The 22,569-nt window shown below is 46.9% G+C and overlaps 1 protein-coding gene across 3 annotated transcripts in view; it reads right to left on the bottom strand.

Moving 5' to 3' along the window:
- CORO2B (coronin 2B) overlaps positions 1–22,569 on the bottom strand; it is a 140,406-nt gene that overhangs the window by 57,448 nt on the left and 60,389 nt on the right. For all 3 annotated transcript variants that reach the window (XM_068554543.1, XM_068554534.1, XM_068554546.1), the window contains exon 2: positions 12,922–13,122. In XM_068554543.1, the coding sequence (XP_068410644.1) occupies positions 12,922–13,122 (201 nt within the window). The remainder of the gene's footprint in view (positions 1–12,921; positions 13,123–22,569) is intronic.

Below are 22,569 nucleotides of genomic sequence, written 5' to 3'. Positions count from 1 at the left end.
CTTAAGAGGCTGAGTGCTGTGACCTATCCCACCCCATCCTACCTCCCAATCAAGGTGGCCTGGCCCTTTAAGAGCCTTGGGATGGGGACAGAGGTTGGGGAGGGACTTTAGGAAGGCCATCCTGAAAAGGAAACTGCCTAAGGACTAAATCAGACCTGGAGTTTCTGAGGCTAACACATACTCATTGTTCTGGAAGCTGCCAAAAGATGACCAAATAGTAGGGGTCTTGGCCAAGGCCTCAGGGCCCCACTGGCCCCAGGTGGATGCTCTGCTTCAAGCCAGTCCACCTTAGTTCCACTTCTTGTATCCCTCCTGAACCCTATACCACTTCTGCTCCCTGAAGTGTGGGAGTCCATGGACCTACGAGGAGGGAGCTTCTGAAACTATGGCCTCAGGCCTGACAGGACAGGGCACGGGGATGGCTGCCCTGTGTGGACAGCTCCCCCTGCTGTCTGTGAAATTCCACTGTTAGCAACACATTCCTTTGGGTCTCAAGCGTTTGGTCTCCTTAAAACTCATTGTAACCTTAACCAAGTGAAAAATCCCCTGGTAAAGGAAGCCACTGTCATCACCAACACCTTAGTAGGTCTGATTTTGGACTCAGGAGCAGCTGAGTGCAAGGATTCCTGGGTAAGGGCACTGAGGGCGTTCACGCATGCTGTAGAGAGTTGGATAAGACCCTTCTCCTTGGGGCCAGGATTTCTCCTGGGTACAACAAGGTGCTGGGAATAGTGACCATGTAAGACTGGAATTGGGGCATTGGAGAGGTGGGCGTGGGCTGTGAGGATCGTGTGGCCTCAGGCTCAGGGCACAGAATCTCACACCCATGCCCACCCAACAGGCCTGTGCCTCGCATCCGAGCCAGCTGGATTCCAGAGAGCCCCTGTTCCCAGTTCCCTTCCCCACCACCAACCTGGAGCTTATTATAGTAGTTGTAATAATAGAAGCAGTACAGCGCAGGTTTATTGAGCACTGGCTGTATACCAGACACGATATGCATGCCTTATCTCTTTTAACCCTGGCGGAGAGGAGGACTCCAGACAAGCAGGCAGGCTGACTTAGAGGTACATGATTGGGCCCCAAAGCGGGTGAGTCCCCTCCCCTAATTCCCTTCCTCCGGGCACTCAGCCTGGTCCATTACATCCGTGTGCCCCTCTGGAGGGCTCTGGGCGCCTTCCTAGAGCAGGTTGAGGGCTCACTGCTAGGAATGCTCAGGGGGTTGTCTGGTAGGAAGGCCAAAGACAAGCCTCCCCGCTTGCTGACTGTGGGCGCAGGTGCCCAAGGGCTATTTCTGGGCCTGAGTGGACTGAGGAAGGGGAGGGGATGGGCGAAGTCCTCGGCATCACGATAGTTTCTAGTTACCGAGCACACACTCCATGCCAGGTTATGTGCTAAGTGCTTGATACAGCACCTTATTTAATCATTGCAGCACCTGGGAAACAAGTACCATTATTATTTCACAAACAGAGAAAGTGAGGCACAGAGAGGTTACACGTGCAGGGGTTTCCAGCTAAGGGATGGAGCTATGATTTCTAAAGGTACTGGGGTCTCCGTTAGAAGGAAAACGGGGAGCAGAGCAAGCTAACTGTCAAGCTGGTTTGGAATCCAGGATGGTACCTGCGGTCAGAGTGAGGGCGCATGGCCGGAGTTCACAGTCCTAGGGGACCAGGCCCTATTACTTCCAGCTTCACTGGCTCTACTAGGAAAGAGAAGAATGAAGCTAGCAGAGGCCTGGGCCCTGAGGCAGAGGGATGGACTCTTTGACTCCCCAGGATTCCCACCAGCCAGGCTGTATCCCTGGCCCATGTACCTCCAATCCAGAGACAGCACCTCATCCCATAACCGAGGAATAAAACAAGGGAGCGACACTTCCCCTTCTGCTGAAAAGCTTGCCTTCGTTTTCTCAAAAATAAGAAATTGTTCTTCCAAAAAAGGGAAAAACATCAAGCAAGCCTGTCAATCTCAGGCCTCAGACAAATGCAATGCAGTTGAGACCTCTCTCTCTTTCCAGTGCCTTCTCCCCCTTTCCCAAAGTCACTTACTGTATATATATACACGCATGCTGTCACAGGCTTTGAGATGCAAATTGCACCAAGCAGAAGGCAGCTTGAAGAACAAAGAACGATTGAGGGAAGATCTGAAAGATGGATTTGGAAAAGGCTCTCTGAATTCCTCGGGAGAGGGGCGACCTCTCTGCAGAGGGGAGCAGGGATGACGATTTGGGACTTTTTTATGGGAGAGAGGATTGAGAGGCCCAGTGCTGACTGTGGGGAGTGATGGGGAGGGAGTGTTACAGCAATCTGGAATGGAAGCCAAGGCTCTGGGTGAGCAAAGAAGTCTGGTTTGATTACAGTCTTCAGCACTGAGCTAGGCACTTTTCCCCTCCTCCTTTTAACATTAGGCCTCAAACGTACTGTGAGTCATGGAGCTAACAGGTCTGCCAACATCCGGGTTCGTTCCAGAGCAGCTAGGTAGGGCAATACTGTTCTAAGGGCTTTAAGGGGAGGATGCAGCCCCCCTTCAGTCCGGGAAGCCCCTGTAGGGCACCACATTGTCCCTGGAGCCTGGAGGGGAGGGGCTCCCAGGACCAGCAAAGAGAAAGTCCTGGCTGGGGAGATGTGGCACGGTGCCTCTGGGACCTGGCCTCAGGTCAGCCCAGTGCCCAGTTGCTGAGCACCTACTGTGTGCAGGCCCTGTACAAATCAGACATGTCCCCACTCTCAGGGGCTCTCAGTCTAATCAAGGCAGCTAACTGGACTGCAAGCTCCATGCAGATGGAGATTGGTCTTATTTACTGTAGCATCCCCAATTCTAGAACTGCGACTGAAAGAGCAGGTACTCAATAAACATTTATAAGATGCATGGGTGAGTGAGTGGGTCGCTGGGTGGACGGATGGGTGGGTGGGTAGATGGATGGATAGGTGAGTGGATGGATAGCTGGATAGATGGATGGATGAGTGAGTGGGTGGATGGACAAATGGATGGACTAACCACCTAGAAAAGAAGTAAGCATGTAGACAGCACTCTAAGCGATAGACACAAAATGCCTTCGATGGGTATTGGGATGGGGAAAGCTTCATGGAGCTGGCCTCATCTGAGTTGGGCCTTGAGGGATGAGAAGGAGCCATTCTTATATTCTTCACAGTGCCTACCAGCACACGAATGAGGACCTATTTGCATAAGATGATGTCAGAAGGGAACAGAATTGTGAGAGCTAAATTGAACTCTAGAGATCATGTGGTCCAACCCCATCATCTTGCAGATAGGAAAACTAGGGCACGGGAAGGTTAAGTGACTCACCTAAGGTCACACAGTAACTAAGTGGCAAGGCAGAGAGATTCCAGCGAGGTCTGTTTGCTTTTAGAGCCTGATCTCTTAGCCCCGTCCTGTGCTGCTCTCCTGCTCCAGGGCTCTGCTCTCCTCACTGAGAAGTCTTGTGGAATTTTGCTACCATTTCTGCTGCAGCCCAGCTCCACCACCCACCCCTGCAGGGCTGGGGAGACCAGGAGCAACTGCTCAGCCCTGGTTAGGCCTCTACCCTTGAATACCACAGACAGGGGAAGAAGCAAGAGGAGGCCACATTGATTGGGTTGGGAGAGGACAATACAGCATCCCAGCCCCAAGACCCAGGGGTAAATGTTCCACCATCTACACAGGGAGGAGGAGTGACCCCTCTCTGGAGACCAAGTCCAGCATCCCAATCCCAGAATTGGGTTATCTGCATTATATGAAGCTAAATCTGAACGTAAATTAACCAGGGACTCCGGTTTCTGGAGAATGTAATAATGCCCATCATTTTGAACTGCTGGCAGGAAGCAGTTAAGATGGACCTGTTCCATAGCTCCCTCCACGCACCATGGAGGTGGTTCCTTGAACAAGACATGGGCAGGACCCTATAGGGAACTCCCACCTGCCTGGCCCACCAATGGGATGCCCCCTGCACATTTCAGAGACAAGGTCTGATGCTACTTGGGTCCCCAGTGCCTGGCACGGGGCTGGGTGCCCAGTGCATGCCCCATGACTGAAGGAGTAACGCTCTCTTGTGTGGTCCCCTGTTCCAGGACGCCTTCCCTCACCTCTCCTTGCTGACTAAAATTGTTGCTTCTGTCCTTCAGAGAGGAAGCTTCCCCACCGTCTAGGAAATATCTGCTCTGATGGCTTCCAGAAAAGATGGACACATGAGGCATCAGCACATCACAGGCGCTCATAAAGTACTGGCTGAATTAATGTTCAAGGAAATCCTTGGACATGTGGAGACAGTCAAACGACAGTAATAATAATACAAGGCACATCTGGAGACATGCCTCTCCCTAACCCTCTGTAAAGCAGGCTGGCATGTGGCTGGGGGAGCCCTGGCCTTAAATTCTGCCACTTGTGTGCTGTACAGTCTCCAAGGAGTCACTTGACTTCTCCAAGGCTCTGTTTTGTCATCTATAAAATGGGAAAAATAACTGTACTTTCATCATGGGACGTGAGGTAAGATTCAAAAAGAGCTGGTATGTTAGACCCTCAAAAGCTCCCCAGGTGATTCTAGTGGACAACCAGGGCTGAGGACTGCTGGGTTACGGGGAAAACCCAGACCCCTGATGTCCACGCCAGGTTTCTTTCCTTTCTCCCAGGTGCCAGGGAGGTAGTAGGTAGCTGGCTAAAGCTCAGGCATGCCAGGCTCGGCTTCCAGCTTCGGCCTTCTTGCGGCCTGGATGTGGACGGGGCAGGCAGGCGGCCCTGATGGAGTGCAGCAGGAAAGGGGCCGTGTACCTGGGGAGGCCCAAGTGGTTAATCAGGCCTCTGGGCACCGTGCCTGGTCTCTGGAATATTCATAAGGCCCCTCCAGCTGTGCCAGGCAATCAGGGTGCTGATTGCTCCCCCATCTGCAGCTTAACATTCCACTCCAGAGAGGAGAGAGCTGGCGGCTGAACGTTAACCAGGGAAAAAACCAGCTCTGGCCTTCACAACAGCAGCCTGAACAAGAGCCCCAGGAAAGACAAATCCACTCCTTCGAGATCTGCCGGCCCGGCCCGAACTTATCCATCCCCCAGCATCACGGGCAGTGGAAAGAGTCGCGGGTTTAGAAATAAGTGAGCTGGTTTCCGGTCCGGCTCTGCAGCCTGTTTCCCCAGTTGTAACATGGGGATGGCTCTACCAAACCCCCCAAGAGGATTGATGAAGATGGAGTTTCTTGGACTGGAGTGCTGTACAAAGGCAAGGCATCGTCATTGCTTGTAGTTGTTGTGGGCATGATTCCTACCCTGGGGAAAAGTTTTTAATCACAAATATTGAAGTCTCAGGCAAGCTGGCTTTAAGGGAAACTGAACAAAGGAAGAAAAGCTCTTGGAAGAGTCAGCCTCGGGCTCGGCCTCAGGGCAGGAACTTGGGGGTGCCAGGCTTGCTATTCTCCTCTGCCCCAAACCTCTCAGAGAAGCAAGAAAGGAATGGGAAGGACATTTGACAGTAGACGGCCAAAAATTCAGAAAAGAAATACAAAAGCAGACAGTGTCCTGTGACCTTCTGGTTGCTCAGGAAAAGTGTCTGGACGCAAGCAGTGCAGGGACAAAAGTGTGCCACCGTGAGTTCACAGCTCATGAGTAACGCTCTAAGCAATGATTAGGACTCACCAAGATACGGCCAAAATCTTTCCTGTGTTTGTGTTGAATAATACAGGAAACTGTTTTTAGAGAGATTTCTATCTAAACAGAGGGAGAAAAAAACTGGAGCTAAAATAATATAACCTTCTTCCTAGAAAACCGACCAACGTGGAACAGCTCATGTCTCCTGCTGACAGACAATGAGGGTCCTGAACTTGGCATTATTGTTATTGCTGTTTGTTGCTGCCCCCCCTCTATCCCCAAGACCGGGCGGCCCACAGCAGTGTGCGCAGCCCTGACCACAGGGGGCAGGAGACTGACAGCCTTGGCCCAGGCAGCAGGGGAAGGCAAGAGTTGGCCTGATTCCTAAGCAGCCCCTCTCTGGGGGCAGTACCCTGTTCTGCAGAGTCTCAGACATCAGGGTCCTGCCTCAGACTAAAGGAACTGTTCACATCCAGGAGCTGCCTTGCCCCTACCCTCCAGCCCTTCACCCTCACTCTGGGTACTTGTATCTTGCTAGCATTTTTTCCAGCCAGCTCAGAAGCACATGTTCCTCTAGAAGAAAACATTTGTCACATACATCAAATGAGTGCTGAGCTCCTACTCTGGGTTATTTGTTCTCTGAAACCTCACAGGTTCCCTCTTCATGTCAACAAATTGCTTTTCTTTCTTTTCTTTTCTTAAAGTATAAAACATTAAGTGTTCATCTAAAAAAAATTTAGATAATATAGTTAAGGAAAAAGAAGAAAATGACAGAGCACTCATGATCCCAATACTCAGAGATAACCACTTTTAACATTAAGTGTGGGACTTCCCTGGTGGCTCAGTGGTTAAGAATCCACCTGCCGAATTCTATCAAACATTTAGAGAAGAGCTAACACCTATCCTTCTCAAACTCTTCCAAAATATAGCAGAGGGAGGAACACTCCCAAACTCATTCTACGAGGCCACCATCACCCTGATACCAAAACCAGACAAAGATGTCACAAACAAAGAAAACTACAGGCCAGTATCACTGATGAACATAGATGCAAAAATCCTCAACAAAATACTAGCAAACAGAATCCAACAGCACATTAAAAGGATCATACACCATGATCAAGTGGGGTTTATCCCAGGGATGCAAGGATTCTTCAATATACGCAAATCAATCAATGTGATACACCATATTAACAAATTGAAGGAGAAAAACCATATGATCATCTCAATAGATGCAGAAAAAGCTTTTGACAAAATTCAACACCCATTTATGCTAAAAACCCTCCAGAAAGTAGGCATAGAGGGAACTTACCTCAACATAATAAAGGCCATATATGACAAACCCACAGCCAACATCATCCTCAATGGTGAAAAACTGAAACCATTTCCACTAAGACCAGGAACAAGACAAGGTTGCCCACTCTCACCACTATTATTCAACATAGTTTTGGAAGTGTTAGCCACAGCAATCAGAGAAGAAAAAGAAATAAAAGGAATCCAAACCGGAAAAGAAGAAGTAAAGCTGTCACTGTTTGCAGATGACATGATACTATACATAGAGAATCCGAAAGATGCTACCAGAAAACTACTAGAACTAATCAATGAATTTGGTAAAGTAGCAGGATACAAAATTAATGCACAGAAATCTCTTGCATTCCTATACACTAATGATGAAAAATCTGAAAGTGAAATTAAGAAAATACTCCCATTAACCACTGCAACAAAAAGAATAAAATATCTAGGAATAAACCTACCTAAGGAGACAAAAGACCTGTATGCAGAAAATTATAAGACACTGATGAAAGAAATTAAAGATGATACAAATAGATGGAGAGATATACCATGTTCTTGGATTGGAAGAATCAACATTGTGAAAATGACTATACTACCCAAAGCAATCTACATATTCAGTGCAATCCCTATCAAACTATCACTGGCATTTTTCACAGAACTAGAACAAAAAAATTTCACAATTTGTATGGAAACACAAAAGACCCCAAATAGCCAAAGCAATCTTGAGAAAGAAAAACAGAGCTGGAGGAATCAGGCTCCCTGACTTCAGACTATACTATAAAGCTAGAGTAATCAAGACAGTATGGTACTGGCACAAAAACAGAAATATAGATCAGTGGAACAGGATAGAAAGCGCAGAGATAATCCCACACACATATGGTCACCTTATCTTTGATAAAGGAGGCAAGAATATACAGTGGAGAAAAGACAGCCTCTTCCATAAGTGGTATTAGGAAAACTGGACAGCTACATGTAAAAGATGAAATTAGAACACTCCTTAACACCATACACAAAAATAAACTCAAAATGGATTAAAGACCTAAATGTAAGGCCAGACACTATCAAACTCTTAGAGGAAAACATAAGCAGAACACTCTATGACATAAATCACAGCAAGATCCTTTTTGACCCACCTCCTAGGGAAATGGAAATAAAAACAAAAATAAACAAATGGGACCTAATGAAACTTAAAAGCTTTTGCACAGCAAAGGAAACCATAAACAAGACGAAAAGACAACCCTCAGAATGGGAGAAAATATTTGCAAATGAAGCAACTGACAAAGGATTAATCTCCAAAATTTACAAGCAGCTCATGCAGCTCAATATCAAAAAAACAAACAACCCAATCCAAAAATGGGCAGAAGACCTAAATAGACATTTCTCCAAAGAAGATATACAGATGGCCAAAAGACACATGAAAGAATGCTCAACATCATTAATCATTAGAGAAATGCAAATCAAAACTACAATGAGATATCATCTCACACCGGTCAGAATGGCCATCATCCAAAAATCTACAAACAATAAATGCTGGAGAGGGTGTGGAGAAAAGGCAACCCTCTTGCACTGTTGGTGGGAATGTAAATTGATACAGCCACTATGGAGAACAGTACGGAGGTTCCTTAAAAAACTAAAAATAGAACTACCATATGACCCAGCAATCCCACTACTGGGCACATACACTGAGAAAACCATAATTCAAAGAGAGTCATGTACCAAAATGTTCATTGCAGCTCTATTTACAATAGCCAGGACATGGAAGCAATCTAAGTGTCCATCGACAGATGAATGGATAAAGAAGATGTGGCACATATATACAATGGAATATTACTCAGCCATAAAAAGAAATGAAATGGAGGTATTTGTAATGAGGTGGATGGAGTTAGAGTCTGTGATACAGAGTGAAGAAAGTCAGAAAGAGAAAAACAAACACTGTATGCTAACACATATATATGGAATCTAGAAAAAAAAATGATTATGAAGAACCTAGGGGCAAGACGAGAATAAAGACACAGACCTACTAGAGAATGGACTTGAGGATACGGGGAGGAGGAAAGGTAAGCTGGGACAAAGTGAGAGAGTGGCATGGACATATATACACTATCAAACGTAAAATAGATAGCTAGTGGGAAGCAGCTGCATAGCACAGGGAGATCAGCTCGGTGCTTTGTGACCACCTAGAGTGGTGGGATAGGGAGGGAGATGCAAGAGGGAAGAGATATGGGGTCATATGTATATGTATAACTGATTCACTTTGTTATAAAGAAGAAACTAACACACCATTGTAAAGCAATTATACTCCAATAAAGATGTTTTTAAAAATAAATAAATAAAAAAAATAAGCATTAAAAAAAAAAAAAAAAGAATCCGCCTGCCAATGCAGGGGTCACGGGTTCGATACCTGGTCTAGGAAGACCGCACATGCTGCGGAGCAACTGGGCCCGTGTGCCACAACTACTGAGCCCGTGTGCTGCAACTACTGAAGCCCGTGCACCTAGAGCCCATGCTCTGCAACAAGACAAGCAACTGCAACGAGAAGCTCGCACACCGCAACAAAGTGTAGCCCCCGCTCGCCACAACTAGAGAAAGCCTGCGTGCAGCAACCAAGACCCAACACAGCCAAAAAAAAAAAAACAACATTAGGTGTCTTTTCCAAATAGGTGGATGGCTAGATAGATATTTTTCAACGGGATTAATCAGATTTTACCTTTTTTTTTCCTCAGTTAACAGTGGGTGATAAATTTTTCTCTCATTAAATATTCCCCTGCATCAGTGGTTCTAAAAGTATTGTCTGGGAACCCTTGGAGATCCCCAAGACTTTTTCAGGGAGTCCGTTGGGTTAAAACTATTTTCATAATAATACAAGACATTATTGGCCTTTTCACTCATTCTCTCAGGACTGTACAGTGGAGTTTTCCAGAGGCTGTATGATATGTGATATTGCAACAGGCTGAATGTAGAAGCAGATATGCAAATCCAGCCATTTTTTATTAAGCCAGACTAATTTAAAGAGATTTGCAAATGTCATTCTTCTCATTAATTTTTTTTAGAAAATATAATTATTTTTCATAAAAATATGTTTTTCGGGAGTACGTAAAATGGGTTTATTATTAGGTGAATTAACAAATGCATATTTTTGAAATTCCTTTTTTTTTTTTTTTTTGCGGCTTGTGGGATCTTATTTCCCCAACCATGGATTGAATACGGGCCCTTGGCAGTGAAAGTGCAGAATCCTAACCACTGGACTGCCAGGGAATTCCCTGAAATTCCTTCATTTTTATTTTGAATATGTTAAATATTAATAGATACAGCCATATAAGCAAAAGCTCTTTGGGGTTCTCAAAAATGTTTAAGAGCATAAAGTGATTCTGAGGCTGAACACTTGAGAACAACTACTCTACACCATCACCTTTGGTGACTGCATAGCACCCCTTTCTGTGGATGGCCCCTAATTTGTTCATCCATTTCCTTATTGAAATGGGTTGCTTCCAATTTTCACTACTATAAAAGTGCCGCACAAATCATCGAGTACCTACGTAAAGTGAAAACTTCCTGGAATAAGAGAAAACAACAGAAACCAACTGGAAGGGTGAGCCATCACTATTAGTCCATTATTAATCAAATTAAACAAAATGTATCACAGGATGTGAACAAGTAAAGTTGAAAGGCTATGTGCACGTTGAATATATATGTATGTGTACAGATACATATGTTTCCATAGAGAGCAAGACTTAAGCTCTGTAAAGAGTCCTTTTTTTCCTGCTGTCTGTGAAGTGGTTACAAAAGCTGATCATATTCTAGAGCAGTGCTACGGATGGTATGAAACTCTTTGGTACCATTACAGAAACTGAGAGGAGTTTAGAAACTTTAAGCAATTTGAGAGAGAAATTTTATTTCTGTAGGTAGGAAACAATAAAAAATTGATGTTTGTTAAAAACGTTGAGTACAAAAATGCTGCAGACTTTAAAAAATATATACTTGAGAATATTTCTGGAATGGATTCCTAGAAGTGGAATTGCTGGGTCAATGGACATGCATCTTTAAATGTTAATAGATATTGACAGGTTACCTCCATTTACACCTCACCAAGAGTAAGATGTAAATATACCAAATGTCCTGAGAGTGTATGTGAGTGCCTGTCCTCTGACATCTTTGGCAAAACCAAAGATTATGATTCTTTTAAATCTTTTTCTACTTAGTAGGCTAAAAGTTATATTTTGTCTTCTATGAATTGCTTATTCATATCCCTTGCCCATTTTCTATTGGGTCCTTTTTCTTATTGATTTTTCTTAAATCTTTATATATTCCGGACAAGCTTCTTTTGTCTGTCATATATTGCAAATATTGGCTTGCCTCAATTATGTGGCTTGCCTTTTAATTTTGCTTACATGTCTCACTAGAGTACAAAAACTGCCTTTAAAACTTTTATTCTAAATTTATTCTAATCTATTAATCATTTCCTTTATGGTTTTATGGATTCTCATCTGGCTTAGGAAGCCTTTCCTTGTTGCATGATTTTAAAAATACTCTCCATTTCCCTCTAATACACTTGCATCTTTTCTTTTTATTTCTTAATATTTAGATCTTCAATCCATCTGGAATTAATTTTTGTTATGGTGTGAGGCATTGACTGTTGACCTTTGTAATCCATGTAGTGGAGCATGGCAGGGTGCCGGCAATGGGCTTGAGCCCCAGTAAGAACCAGCCCATGCATTGCTGGGGACCTGTAGGCCTGCCTGCTGCAGCTGGAGCTAAGCTGGTTCCCAAGTGGACAGATATCTAGCCCACCTGGTTCAGGAGGGGAGGCAAGCTACATTTCAGAATCCTTCCCAATGAGATAGAGCTGTTGTGGGCATCTGCAAAGTTGACAAGCAGAGCTGATGACACTCCAAGAAAGCACCAAAACATCTTTACCATGTAGTTTGGTTCTCAGAGAGCTTTCTGTCCATTACCCTCCTTGATGCCAACATCGCTATGTAGGTGGAAGGGGATTTAAGATGCCCACTTTACCATTACAGAAAATAAGGTGAAGAGGGGTTAACTGACATGCCCGAGGTCACGCTCCCGGTGAGTGGCAGAGCCCAAATAGAACCTAGACTTCCTGCTCCCAAGTCCACAGCTCCTCCGACCTCTATGTGCATCAGGCTCTGAGTCCCTGTCACCGCAGCTGCCCCCTTTAGTGGAAGGGAGGATCTGGCCTAAGGCTTTCCCAAAACTGTGCTCCCCAACTGTGGGCAGGTGAGACTGGAAAAATCCATCCTCCACCAGCAGCTGACGGAGGGTTTCAAGGCTTCCTTGGGCATGTACCTCCTCCTCTCCCCAAGTGTTTGGTGGAGGGTGGGAGTGATGAGTCAGGCCGGGGAGGGAGAGCTCAGCCATAAACAAGTGGGACTGACAGCGAGCACTTTCCTTGAGGCACGTGACCTCCCACGGGCCTCCGGGGACTCTGCCTGAATGGCAAAGCTTCAAATTTTCATGATCTAGGCTCTGCACATTTAATTTGCTATATTCTCGAAGGCAGCCACAGAAGGGAAGAAGCTTTTAGAGAGGAGGTGGGGGATGAGGGAGAAGGTAAATTATTTCTAGTCCCTCAATGAAGAGTTTGAAATGTTGTTTTTAATGAGTGTGTCATTTTTGCAGACACCCAGTGTGACTATGCTGGGTCTTTATCCCCTCCAGCTCCAAACCAAAGGGACACCCGGGACGCAGAATTGTAGAGCTGGGTCTGGCCTTGGAGATCAGATGATCCAATCCCTTGGGGTTAATGGGAACCCCATGTACCCCAAAGCAAGTGACTTGTCCAAGTTGGGGAAGTTCTGGGAACAGATCTCAGGTCTCCTGGATGTACTTGTTCTCTCCTTGCATATTCCTCAGGTCCCCCACCTACACTTGCTCTGGTGACTCTTGGGGAAAGCCTTGGGGAAGGCACAGACACTGGACACACGATGAGAAAGTAAAAGGTGGGGGCCAGAGAGAAACAGGGGCAACAGGCCCAACAGTGACCAAGCAGGGCTTCTCTCCACCCTAGGGCTGCAATCAGGCCTACAGAGGTATGGGTGCCTACCTGTTCCAGGGGGATGACGAGGAAGGAGCCACCTCCCGCGCTCTCAGTGACAATGGCCAGGAAGCGGGCATTGACGGCGCAAAAATGGTTATCATGCACATTCTTGGTGATGGGGATCCCGTCGAAGCAGTGCTCCCGGTTGGCCACCTTCCCGTAGACGTTCCGGAACTTGGAGCTGCGGTATTGCGGACGCCAGGACATCTATGAGGGGCCAGAAGAGACAAGGGTCAGGCCGGGGACTGCTTCCCGAAGGGCTGAGCTGGGCACGTGCGGGAGGTCTCAGGGATGCAGGAGGTGAGGAAGGCCCAGTATCTGCCCTCAGGATGCGGGGAGAGGGGAAGGAACCTCCAAGAATCGGGTGCCCGGCCCTGTGCTGGAGGACTTACTCTTTCAATAAAGTCCCGCAAGAGCAAAGACTGGCATGAGGGCATCCACACACTTCCTGCTTTCAGTATACACGCCCACACCACCTTCCAGAAAGGATGGAGGATCCTTTCACTCTCAAGGGACGTGCCACGTGATAGAGCAGACCATCCATCCAATAACATGTCTGGGCTGCCTCTTGCGTGTCAGAAACTGTGCTTAATTTAGTATGGGACGTGCAGACAGAGGAGGCTGGGTGTTCACAAAGAGAGAGAACACTTCTAATGATGAGGGGCGGGGGAGGAAGACAGCCCCTTTACGTGCAGCAAGGCAAATGACCACCCATTATCATACGCTCCTCTGATTCTCTCTAGGGCTTCTAACCCACAAGTGCACCCTCAGAAATCTCTTAGTCCTATACATCATCACCATCATCATTATAAGCATCATCATCACCACCAGGCCCAGAGAGGTAAAGTGACTTGTCCAAGGCCACACAGCTAATGAGTAGGGTCATGAACACAAGTCTCCTGATTGGAAATCTGAGACTCTTTCTCATGCCAGATTACCCTTTGGAGCAAGGTTTCTCAGTGTGTGGCCCACAGATCACCTGTATCAAAATCATCCGGGATGGGGGAGGTTTCTCAGCCTCCCACATCATTTGTTAGAAATGTTGATTCCTGGGTCCCAATCCAGACCTACTAAATCCAATATTTTGGGTATGGGGCCCAGAAAGAGGCATTTTAATCCAGCTTCCCTGCCCCAGTGAGACAGAAATACACCAAAGTTTGAGAGCCCCTGTTCTAGAGAATGGAATGGTACCCCTCCCTACCCCTCACCACCCACCAACCATGACACAGGGTCCAACCGACTGACCAACTGGCCCCTACTGCATGAGTGTCCCGTGCTGTGCACAGTGGAGAACACAGATACACAGATGTGCATGTGTGGGTGTGTGGAGGACAGGATGGGCAGCCCACCGTGGAGTTCAGCTTTGCTGTAGGATGGCGCCTCCTATGGGGAAGCCCTACGAATGGGCGCCATGGCAGATGGATCCCAAGTAGGTGCTCTCCTGGCAGACACGCATCCAAGCTCAATGAGCAATGGCAAGTTCCCAGCCGGGGCCTGGCATTCAGTAGGAGCTCAATAAGCGCTTTATTAAATGAACATCCTTCTGGCCCGACTTCGCCATTATCCATCCTCTCCCCTTCCTGCCAAATCTCCTGATATGCCTTGAGTCTCCCACCCCATCTCAGGACAGAAATTTCTTCAGATGAAATTTCCAAGGGGAGGAAAACAAAAGGAAATACCACCACAGAATCAGGAAACCAACCCTGGGAATTTGACTGAAAACAAAACTTTGCATCTGATTTAAATACAGCCAGGAGCTCAGCCACAAAGGCCTCTTTATTGAAGGAAGAAGTTCAGATCCAATGAGGAGAATCCCAGGGATTCTTCAGGCAAGCCCTCTTCCGGCCAGCTCTCTGGGCCTCCACCCGCCTTCTCCACTCCCCCAGGCCACTCTCCACGCCGCAGGGCCAGCCGCCCTACTCTCCACTCCTCCCCACCTCCCAGCCTCTGCCCACACTGTACCCCTTTCCCTCCTGCCTTCTCCCCTCTCTGGCGAGTTCTGCCCAAGACTGTTCAGAACAAAGTCCAGCTGGAGAGGCAAGTGCACTGGATGGGAGCCTGGCTGGTCATTTCTGGCTGTGTGACCTCAGACAGTCCTCTTCTGACCGATTCCTCATCAGGATTACATCAGTGATGCCCCGAGTGTGGTCCCAGGTGGTCACTCATGGTTCCTTTACACGGTACAGAGATGAAGTTTTAAATTTTAGTAGTTACATATTTATTTTTAATTTGCATTAGAAAAAATATAACTTGCATGCCAAGTCCATGATCTCACAGGTATCAGTGCTAAGAAAGCTAAGTTTAAAAATAATGAATTAATTCAAAGAAAAATACAGCATGAAAAATATAGTCTGGGTGGTACATGGCGCCGGCAGAAATTCTCTCTGATATGGGAGTACTGGAAATCACTCTGTCTCTTTCAGGTAGAACATTCTAGATGCCACAGTTGCCACTGAAGAGAAAGGAGGTGGTGAGCCTGCTCTTTCCAACCTCTTGTTCCTTGTTGGTGCAGTTCTGGCCTGGAATGCCTTCGCTCTCTTCTCTGTCCAGCCCAACCTTAGCCTTCAGGGCCTGACTTGAACCTGACTGCCCTCCCAAAAGTCCAGCAGAGAGAACTCTGTGGGGATCAGCCCCAGCCTGCATCCTAGGAAAAACAGAGAGCATCTCTCAGCAAGCCCGGCGCTGGCCTCCCCCCATTGGCTGGTAGGCTGGGGCTGACCTCTCCGCTGGACCTGTGGAAGGGCTGGGGGAAGGAGGCCAGGGGGCCCTTATCACTGGGCCTGCACCTTCACCCCTCATGAAGCCACAGTGAGCATGCCTGGCAGAGTGCTGGACCGGGAGTCTGCAGTCCTGGGTTTTCACTCCCCATTCTAACTCCTACTAGCCCTGGAAAGACACTTTGCCTCCCTGAGATGTTCTAAAATGGACCCATAATTCCTGACTTTATCTGGTTACTTCAAGAGTCAAAATGAGGGGCTTCCCTGGTGGCGCAGTGGTTGAGAGTCTGCCTGCCAGTGCAGGGGACATGGGTTCGAGCCCTGATCTGGGAAGATCCCACATGCCGCGGAGCGGCTGGGCCCGTGAGCCACAATTACTGAGCCTGCGCGTCTGGAGCCTGTGCTCCGCAACAAGAGAGGCCGCGATAGTGAGAGGCCCGCATACCGCGATGAAGAGTGGCCCCCGCTTGCCACAACTAGAGAAGGCCCTTGCACAGAAACGAAGACCCAACACAGCCATAAATTAATTAATTAATTAATTTAAAAAAAAAGAGTCAAAATGAGATATGCAGGTACAAGGTCTCATTCAAGATAAGATATCACTGCTGCTCCTGTGGGCCCAGTCTACTGAGAGTTGTCTGGAAAGCATCAGACACGGACTCCACTTTCAAATATCTTACAAGCCAACGGAGGAGATGAAATGGATGCTTGACAAGTTTACGGTAGTGAGAGGTCAGGGAAGGGGGGCGTCAGGGTGGGCTTCACGGAGCAGGGGCCATCTGCCAGCACGGGACACTGAGAGAGCACCGGGCACTGTGCACGATCCCCTGCGAGGTGGGAACTATGACTGTCCTTGTTGCACAGGGTGGGAAACAGACCCAGCCCAAGTTCAGACAGTGAGTAAGCACAGGATTCACTGGAACCTGTTCTGACTCTGCAGACCATATTATGTTTTCTCCAACTTCTTATTATAAAATACTTCAAAATGCAAAAATAGTTGAGAGCATGGTACAATAATCACCCACCACCTGGGTTCATCATCATTAACATGTTGCCACGTTCCTTTATGTACCTACCTCTTTCGGATTTTTTAGTTTTGTGGAATCGTTTGAAAGGAAGCTGCCAACGTGATGACTCCTGCCCCTTTATTATGTCGGCACACATTTCCTACAAAGGAGGACGATTTCCTACGTGAGCACATCACTCTTACCCCCTCTAAGAAAATTAACAACAATTCTTCAATACCGTCTAATACCCAGCCAATATTCAAAATTCTTCAAAATGCCTTTTACAGCTGTTCCATATTTTGAACCAGGACTGGGAGCTGTGCTGCTCCCATGTATTTCATTTGGTTGGGATCTCTCCTTGGACTCCTTTAAATCTAGAGCACTCCCATCACTTTTTTTTTTTAGTGACACTGACTTCTTAAAGACATCAAATCAGTTGTCTTAGAAAATGTTCTAGGGGCTTCCCTGGTGGTGCAGTGGTTAAGAATCCTCCTGCCAATGCAGGGCACACGGGTTCGAGCCCTGGTCTGGGAAGATCCCACATGCCGTGGAGCAGCTAAGCCCGTGTGCCACAACTACTGAGCCTGCACTCTAGAGCCCGCGAGCCACAACTACTGAGCCCACGCGCCACAACTACTGAAGACCGCGCGCCTAGAGCCCATGCTCCACAACAAGAGAAGCCACCACAATGAGAAGCCTGTGCACCGCAACGAAGAGTAGCCCCAGCTCGCTGCAACTAGAGAAAGCCCGCGCGCAGCAACGAAGACCCAACGCAGCCAAAAATAAAATAAAAAAAGAAAATGTTCTAGCGATTTGTCTCATGTTGCTTTGTGGTCTCTTCAAAGTCATTCCTGGATTCCCTATAAACTTTAGGAGTCAGATGTAAAGCCTTGATTCAATTCACATTAAAGATGCCCCTGTTATTAATCCCTGGCTTGGGCAGGGTGAGGATAGGGAGAAGGGGACAGAGGGAACTTGTGAACATGTACCTGGCCTGGCTGGCGGCAGTGAGGGGGACAGCTGGCCAGTGCCGCGTATTTGCTCTGGAGGGTGGTGGACAGACAGCTGGAGGACCTGGGAGGCCACATCAGGAACCGGCACACACTGTGGGCCAAAGTGGAGCATCTGGAGGCCCCAGAGTTCTGACCTTTCCTCCTGTGCTTACCAAGGGGCTGACTTCATTCTGAGGTCAGATGCACGGGTGTGCAGGCAGGGAACAGAAAAGCCTCCTCCCTATTCTGCAGAGAGAGGAGGCCACGTTGAGGCTGGGACTGAAAGAGCCACCCAGACGTCACAGGGAAATCAGTGTGGCAGCCAAGAGGTCACCTGAAAATCTGGCCCTTTGCCCCTTGCCCTCAAGCTCAGCCCAGATCCTGGTGGATTCCTCCCTGCTAGTTCTAGTGAGGGTAGGATACTCTCTATGAACCTTACAGGAGCAATCAGCACAAGATTGAGACACATTTGAGCTCCCTAAAAGGAAGGACTTTCTTAATGGTTAGAGCTGCCTGAGATGGAAAAGGAAGTTATCATGATAGGTAATGAGCTTCCCATCCCTGGAAGGGTTCAGGATTGAGGTGGATGATCTCTGGGTTAAGGGCAGCGTAGAACAACAGATGGGACTAGATGGCCTTCCAGCCCCCAAATAAGAGAGTTCCTCTACTTTATTAAAAACCTTGTGTTGCAAAGAGAGGAGTGCTGGGGTCAGAGAGCAACAAACAGGACACCCTGGCCAGCAGCATTTCTTCTCTGCAAAACAGGGATCGTAATGCCTCCCCGGCTGGGTTGCTGTGACAAGGAAGGACAACGGCTCTCATGGCAATTGCCATCTCCCCGTAGGCCTTCCCACATTGCTGATTACTGCACGGTCACTTATTTCAAGGTACATATGTTTTCTCTCTCCCGTTACTAGATTGTAAGTTAGGCGATCATCCAACTCCTTCTGGCCCCTGCACAGCCACCCTCCACCCCAGGCCTGGTGCTGGATTCCTGTCTATAGGAGCCTCCCAGTGACCCTGGTTGAATAATCTCTTGGTATGGTGGGAGGGCAAGGGCCAAGTTCAGGCACAACTGCCCATTTCCTTGGAGGCGACAGGGTGAACCTCACCCCAGGGCTGTGACTTCAGTTTACTGAAGTTTTCAGTTTTGAGCTGATACCCCACCCCTGGCCACAGGATGAGGGCCTGGTCCTTACTCTCACCCCATTAGGGCTTCCGGGCCCAAGCCCTTCCTTGTAGTGTTTGTCCTTCCGGTCACGCAGCCTCATCTCCTCTGGCCTCCTTGTCACCGGGATGCCAAGGCCTCTTGAACTCAGTACACCCTTCAGGCTGGGGCTTAATGAGTCCCTTACCACTGACAGCACAGTATCAGCAAGGCGACCAATTCCATGACGCTCCCCAGCTGCCACCTCAACATCACCTCATTCTCCCCCAGCCGCAGCTGTCCAGTGGGCAGAGCTGGACAGATACTACAATACCATTGAAAATACTTGGTACATATGTGACTAATTTGAGGCTCAGAGAGGTTGAGAGACTGGCCCAAAGTCACAAGCTGTGAAAGTGGCAGAGACAAGACCTCAGTCAAGACGTTCTGACTCTTAAAAAGACTTGGGTGAAAGCAATCTACAGATTCAATGCAATCCCTATCAAATTACCACTGGCATTTTTTACAGAACTAGAACAAAAAAATCTTAAAATTTGTATGGAGACACAAAAGACCCCGAATAGCCAAAGCAACCTTGAGGGAAAAAAAATGGAGCTGGAGGAAGCAGGCTCCCTGACTTCAGACTATACTACAAAGCTACAGTAATCAAGACAATATGGTACCGGCACAAAAACAAATATAGATCAATGGACCAGGATAGAAAGCCCAGAGATAAACCCATGCACATATGGTCAACTAATCTATGACAAAGGAGGCAAGGGTACAGAATGGAGAAAAGACAGTCTCTTCAATAAGTGGTGCTGGGAAAACTGGACAGCTACATGTAAAAGAATGAAATTAGGACACTCCCTAACACCATACACAAAAACAAACTCAAAATTAAAGACCTAAATGTAAGACCAGACACTATAAAACTCATAGAGGAAAACATAGGAAGAACACTCTTTGACATAAATCACAGCAAGATCTTTTTTGACCCACCTCCTAGAGAAATGGAAATAAAAACAAAAATAAACAAATGGGACCTAATGAAACTTAAAAGCTTTTGCACAGCAAAGGAAACTATAAAGATGAAAAGACAACCCTCAGAATGGGAGAAAATATCTGCAAATGAAGGAACTAACAAAGGATTAATCTCCAAAATATACAAACAGCTCATGCAGCTCAATATCAAAAAAACAAACAACCCAATCCAAAAATGGGCAGAAGACCTAAATAGACATTTCTCTAAAGAAGACATACAGATGGCCAAGAAGCACATGAACACCTGCTCAATATTACTAATTATTAGAGAAATGCAAATCAAAACTACAATGAGGTATCACTTCACACCAGTCAGAATGGCCATCATCAAAAAATCTACAAACAATAAATGCTGGAGAGGGTGTGGAGAAAAGGGAACCCTCTTGTACTGCTGGTGGGAATGTAAACTGACACAGCCACTATGGAGAACAGTACGGAGGTTCCTTAAAAAACTAAAAATAGAATTACCATATGACCCAGCAATCCCACTACTGTGCATATAGCCAGAGAAAACCATAATTCAAAAAGACACATGCAGACCAATGTTCACTGTAGCACTATTTACAATAACCAGGTCACAGAAACAACCTAAATGTCCATCGACAGATGAATGGATAAGAAGATACGGTACATATATACAATGGAATATTACTCAGCCATAAGAAAGAACAAAATTGGGTCATTTGTAGAGACGTGGGAAGACCTAGAGACTGTCACACAGAGTGAAGTAAGTCAGAAAGAGAAAAATAAATATCGTATATTAACTCATATATGTGGAATCTAGAAAAATGGTACAGATGAACTGGTTTGCAAGGCAGAAATAGAGACACAGATGTAGAGAACAAACGTATGGACACCAAGTGGGGAAAGTGGCGGGGGCGAAGGGGGGGATGAATTGGGAGATTGGGATTGACATACATATACTAATATTTATAAAATAGATAACTAATAAGAACCTACTGTATTAAATAAATAAATAAATGAAAATTAAAAAATAAAAAAGTAAATAATAAATAAATAAATAAAATAAAATAATGTTGAAAAACCAAACCAAACAAAAAAAGACTTGGGTGGCCTCAGGTCCTTGTTCTACCACTTAATGGCAAAGTCCCTCTGGTCAAGTTTCTAAACTGATCTAAATCTCTGCTTCTGTAGCTATAAGATGGAAACAATTATGTTACCTGCCCAATAAGTTGTAATAAGAATTAAATGAGATATTTGGATAGAAGGCTAAAAAAAAAAAAAAAGGAAATTTTGACTCTTAGTTTACTGTTCTTTCCAACATAAAAACACATCTCTCCTCTTTCAGCCTCTCCACCCAAGCTCTTACTCCTCCCTACTTGTTCCATACAGTACAGGGCACTACACAAACGTGTAAGGAAACTGTATAGGAAGCAGGGTTTGGAGGAGTCAGAAAGAATCCAAAGGTTTTTTTTTTTTTTTTTAGTTTTTTAAAAATTTATTTACTTATTTATTTATTATTTATTTATTTATTTTTGGCTGTGTTGGGTCTTCATTTCTGTGCAAGGGCTTTCTCCAGTTGCGGCAGACGGGGGCCACTCTTCACCGCGGTGCGTGGGCCTCTCACTATCGTGGCCTCTCTTGTTGCAGAGCACAGGCTCCAGATGCGCAGGCTCAGTAGTTGTGGCTCATGGGCCTAGTTGCTCCACAGCATGTGGGATCTTCCCAGACCAGGGCTCGAACCCATGTCCCCTGCATTAGCAGGCAGACTCTCAACCACTGCGCCACCAGGGAAGCCCCAAAGGTTTCTATCTTGGCTGTTATTTGCTAGCTGTGTGACTTTAGACTAGTTACTCAACTTCTCTGAGCATCAGTTTCTTTACCCGTAAAATTCGAATAACGTTATCCAGCTCACTGGATGCAATGAAGTGACCAAATGCTAAATGCCTGGCAAGGTGTCTGGCACGGAGGTGGGGTGGGGAGGGCGTGCTCATCACACACTAGTTCTACCCTCCCCTCTTCTCCTGTAAGGGAGAGATTCTGACCTCAATTAAGTGTTTACGTGGGGAGGGCCAAGCTCTGGCAGGAGAAGGAGGGGGCTGAGCTGGGCCGAGGGTCAGGAAGAGGGAGGGAAAGTCTCTGGCCTCCAGATGTGCGTGGCTGCTGGGCCTGCTCCCTGGCGGCCTCTCCCTGGGCCCAGGGCCATCCTGGTCTCCCTCTGAGAGGGGGAGGGCCCGGAAGGAGGAAGTGTTCATTTTGCAGCTGAACGGCCCTTATAGCCTCTTAAGAAATGGAAGCAGGCTTTTTTCTCCTCTGAGATAATCTCTGTGTACACTCCAGGTGGAGACAAATTGTATCCTGTCCTCCAATCCTAAAAATGATTTATTGTGGCCAGCGGGTGCACTTTCTAGATGACGATGGCTAAAACTCAGTCCTGTAACCGGAACACAAAAAAATGTACGAGGGCAGTTTTTGTTTCCGTCTCTGACTCAGGTGACGGGGGGGAGCTAATGGTTACATCCTTGGGGAGAGCTGTCAGCTGGGGAGCCCAGGAGGCCTCAGGATCTGCCCTGGTGGATACTGGACACTTGTTGTCATGGGGCAGCCCGTCAGGATCTGTGGGAGAGCCACTCCCTGTCCACGGGCTATCAGAGAAAGGCTGACATTTTTAGTCTTGTTTGGGTCACTACCTGTGTGACCTGGGATAAGGCATCTTCTTTCTCCAGGCTTGGTGTCCTTTTTGGTGAAATGTGGGTATCAGCCACACCTACGCCTTGGAATCGCTA

This window comes from Eschrichtius robustus, chromosome 1 (genome assembly GCF_028021215.1).
Source record: "Eschrichtius robustus isolate mEscRob2 chromosome 1, mEscRob2.pri, whole genome shotgun sequence".
NCBI lineage: Eukaryota > Metazoa > Chordata > Mammalia > Artiodactyla > Eschrichtiidae > Eschrichtius > Eschrichtius robustus.
This window is presented reverse-complemented; position numbering and strand designations above follow the sequence as displayed.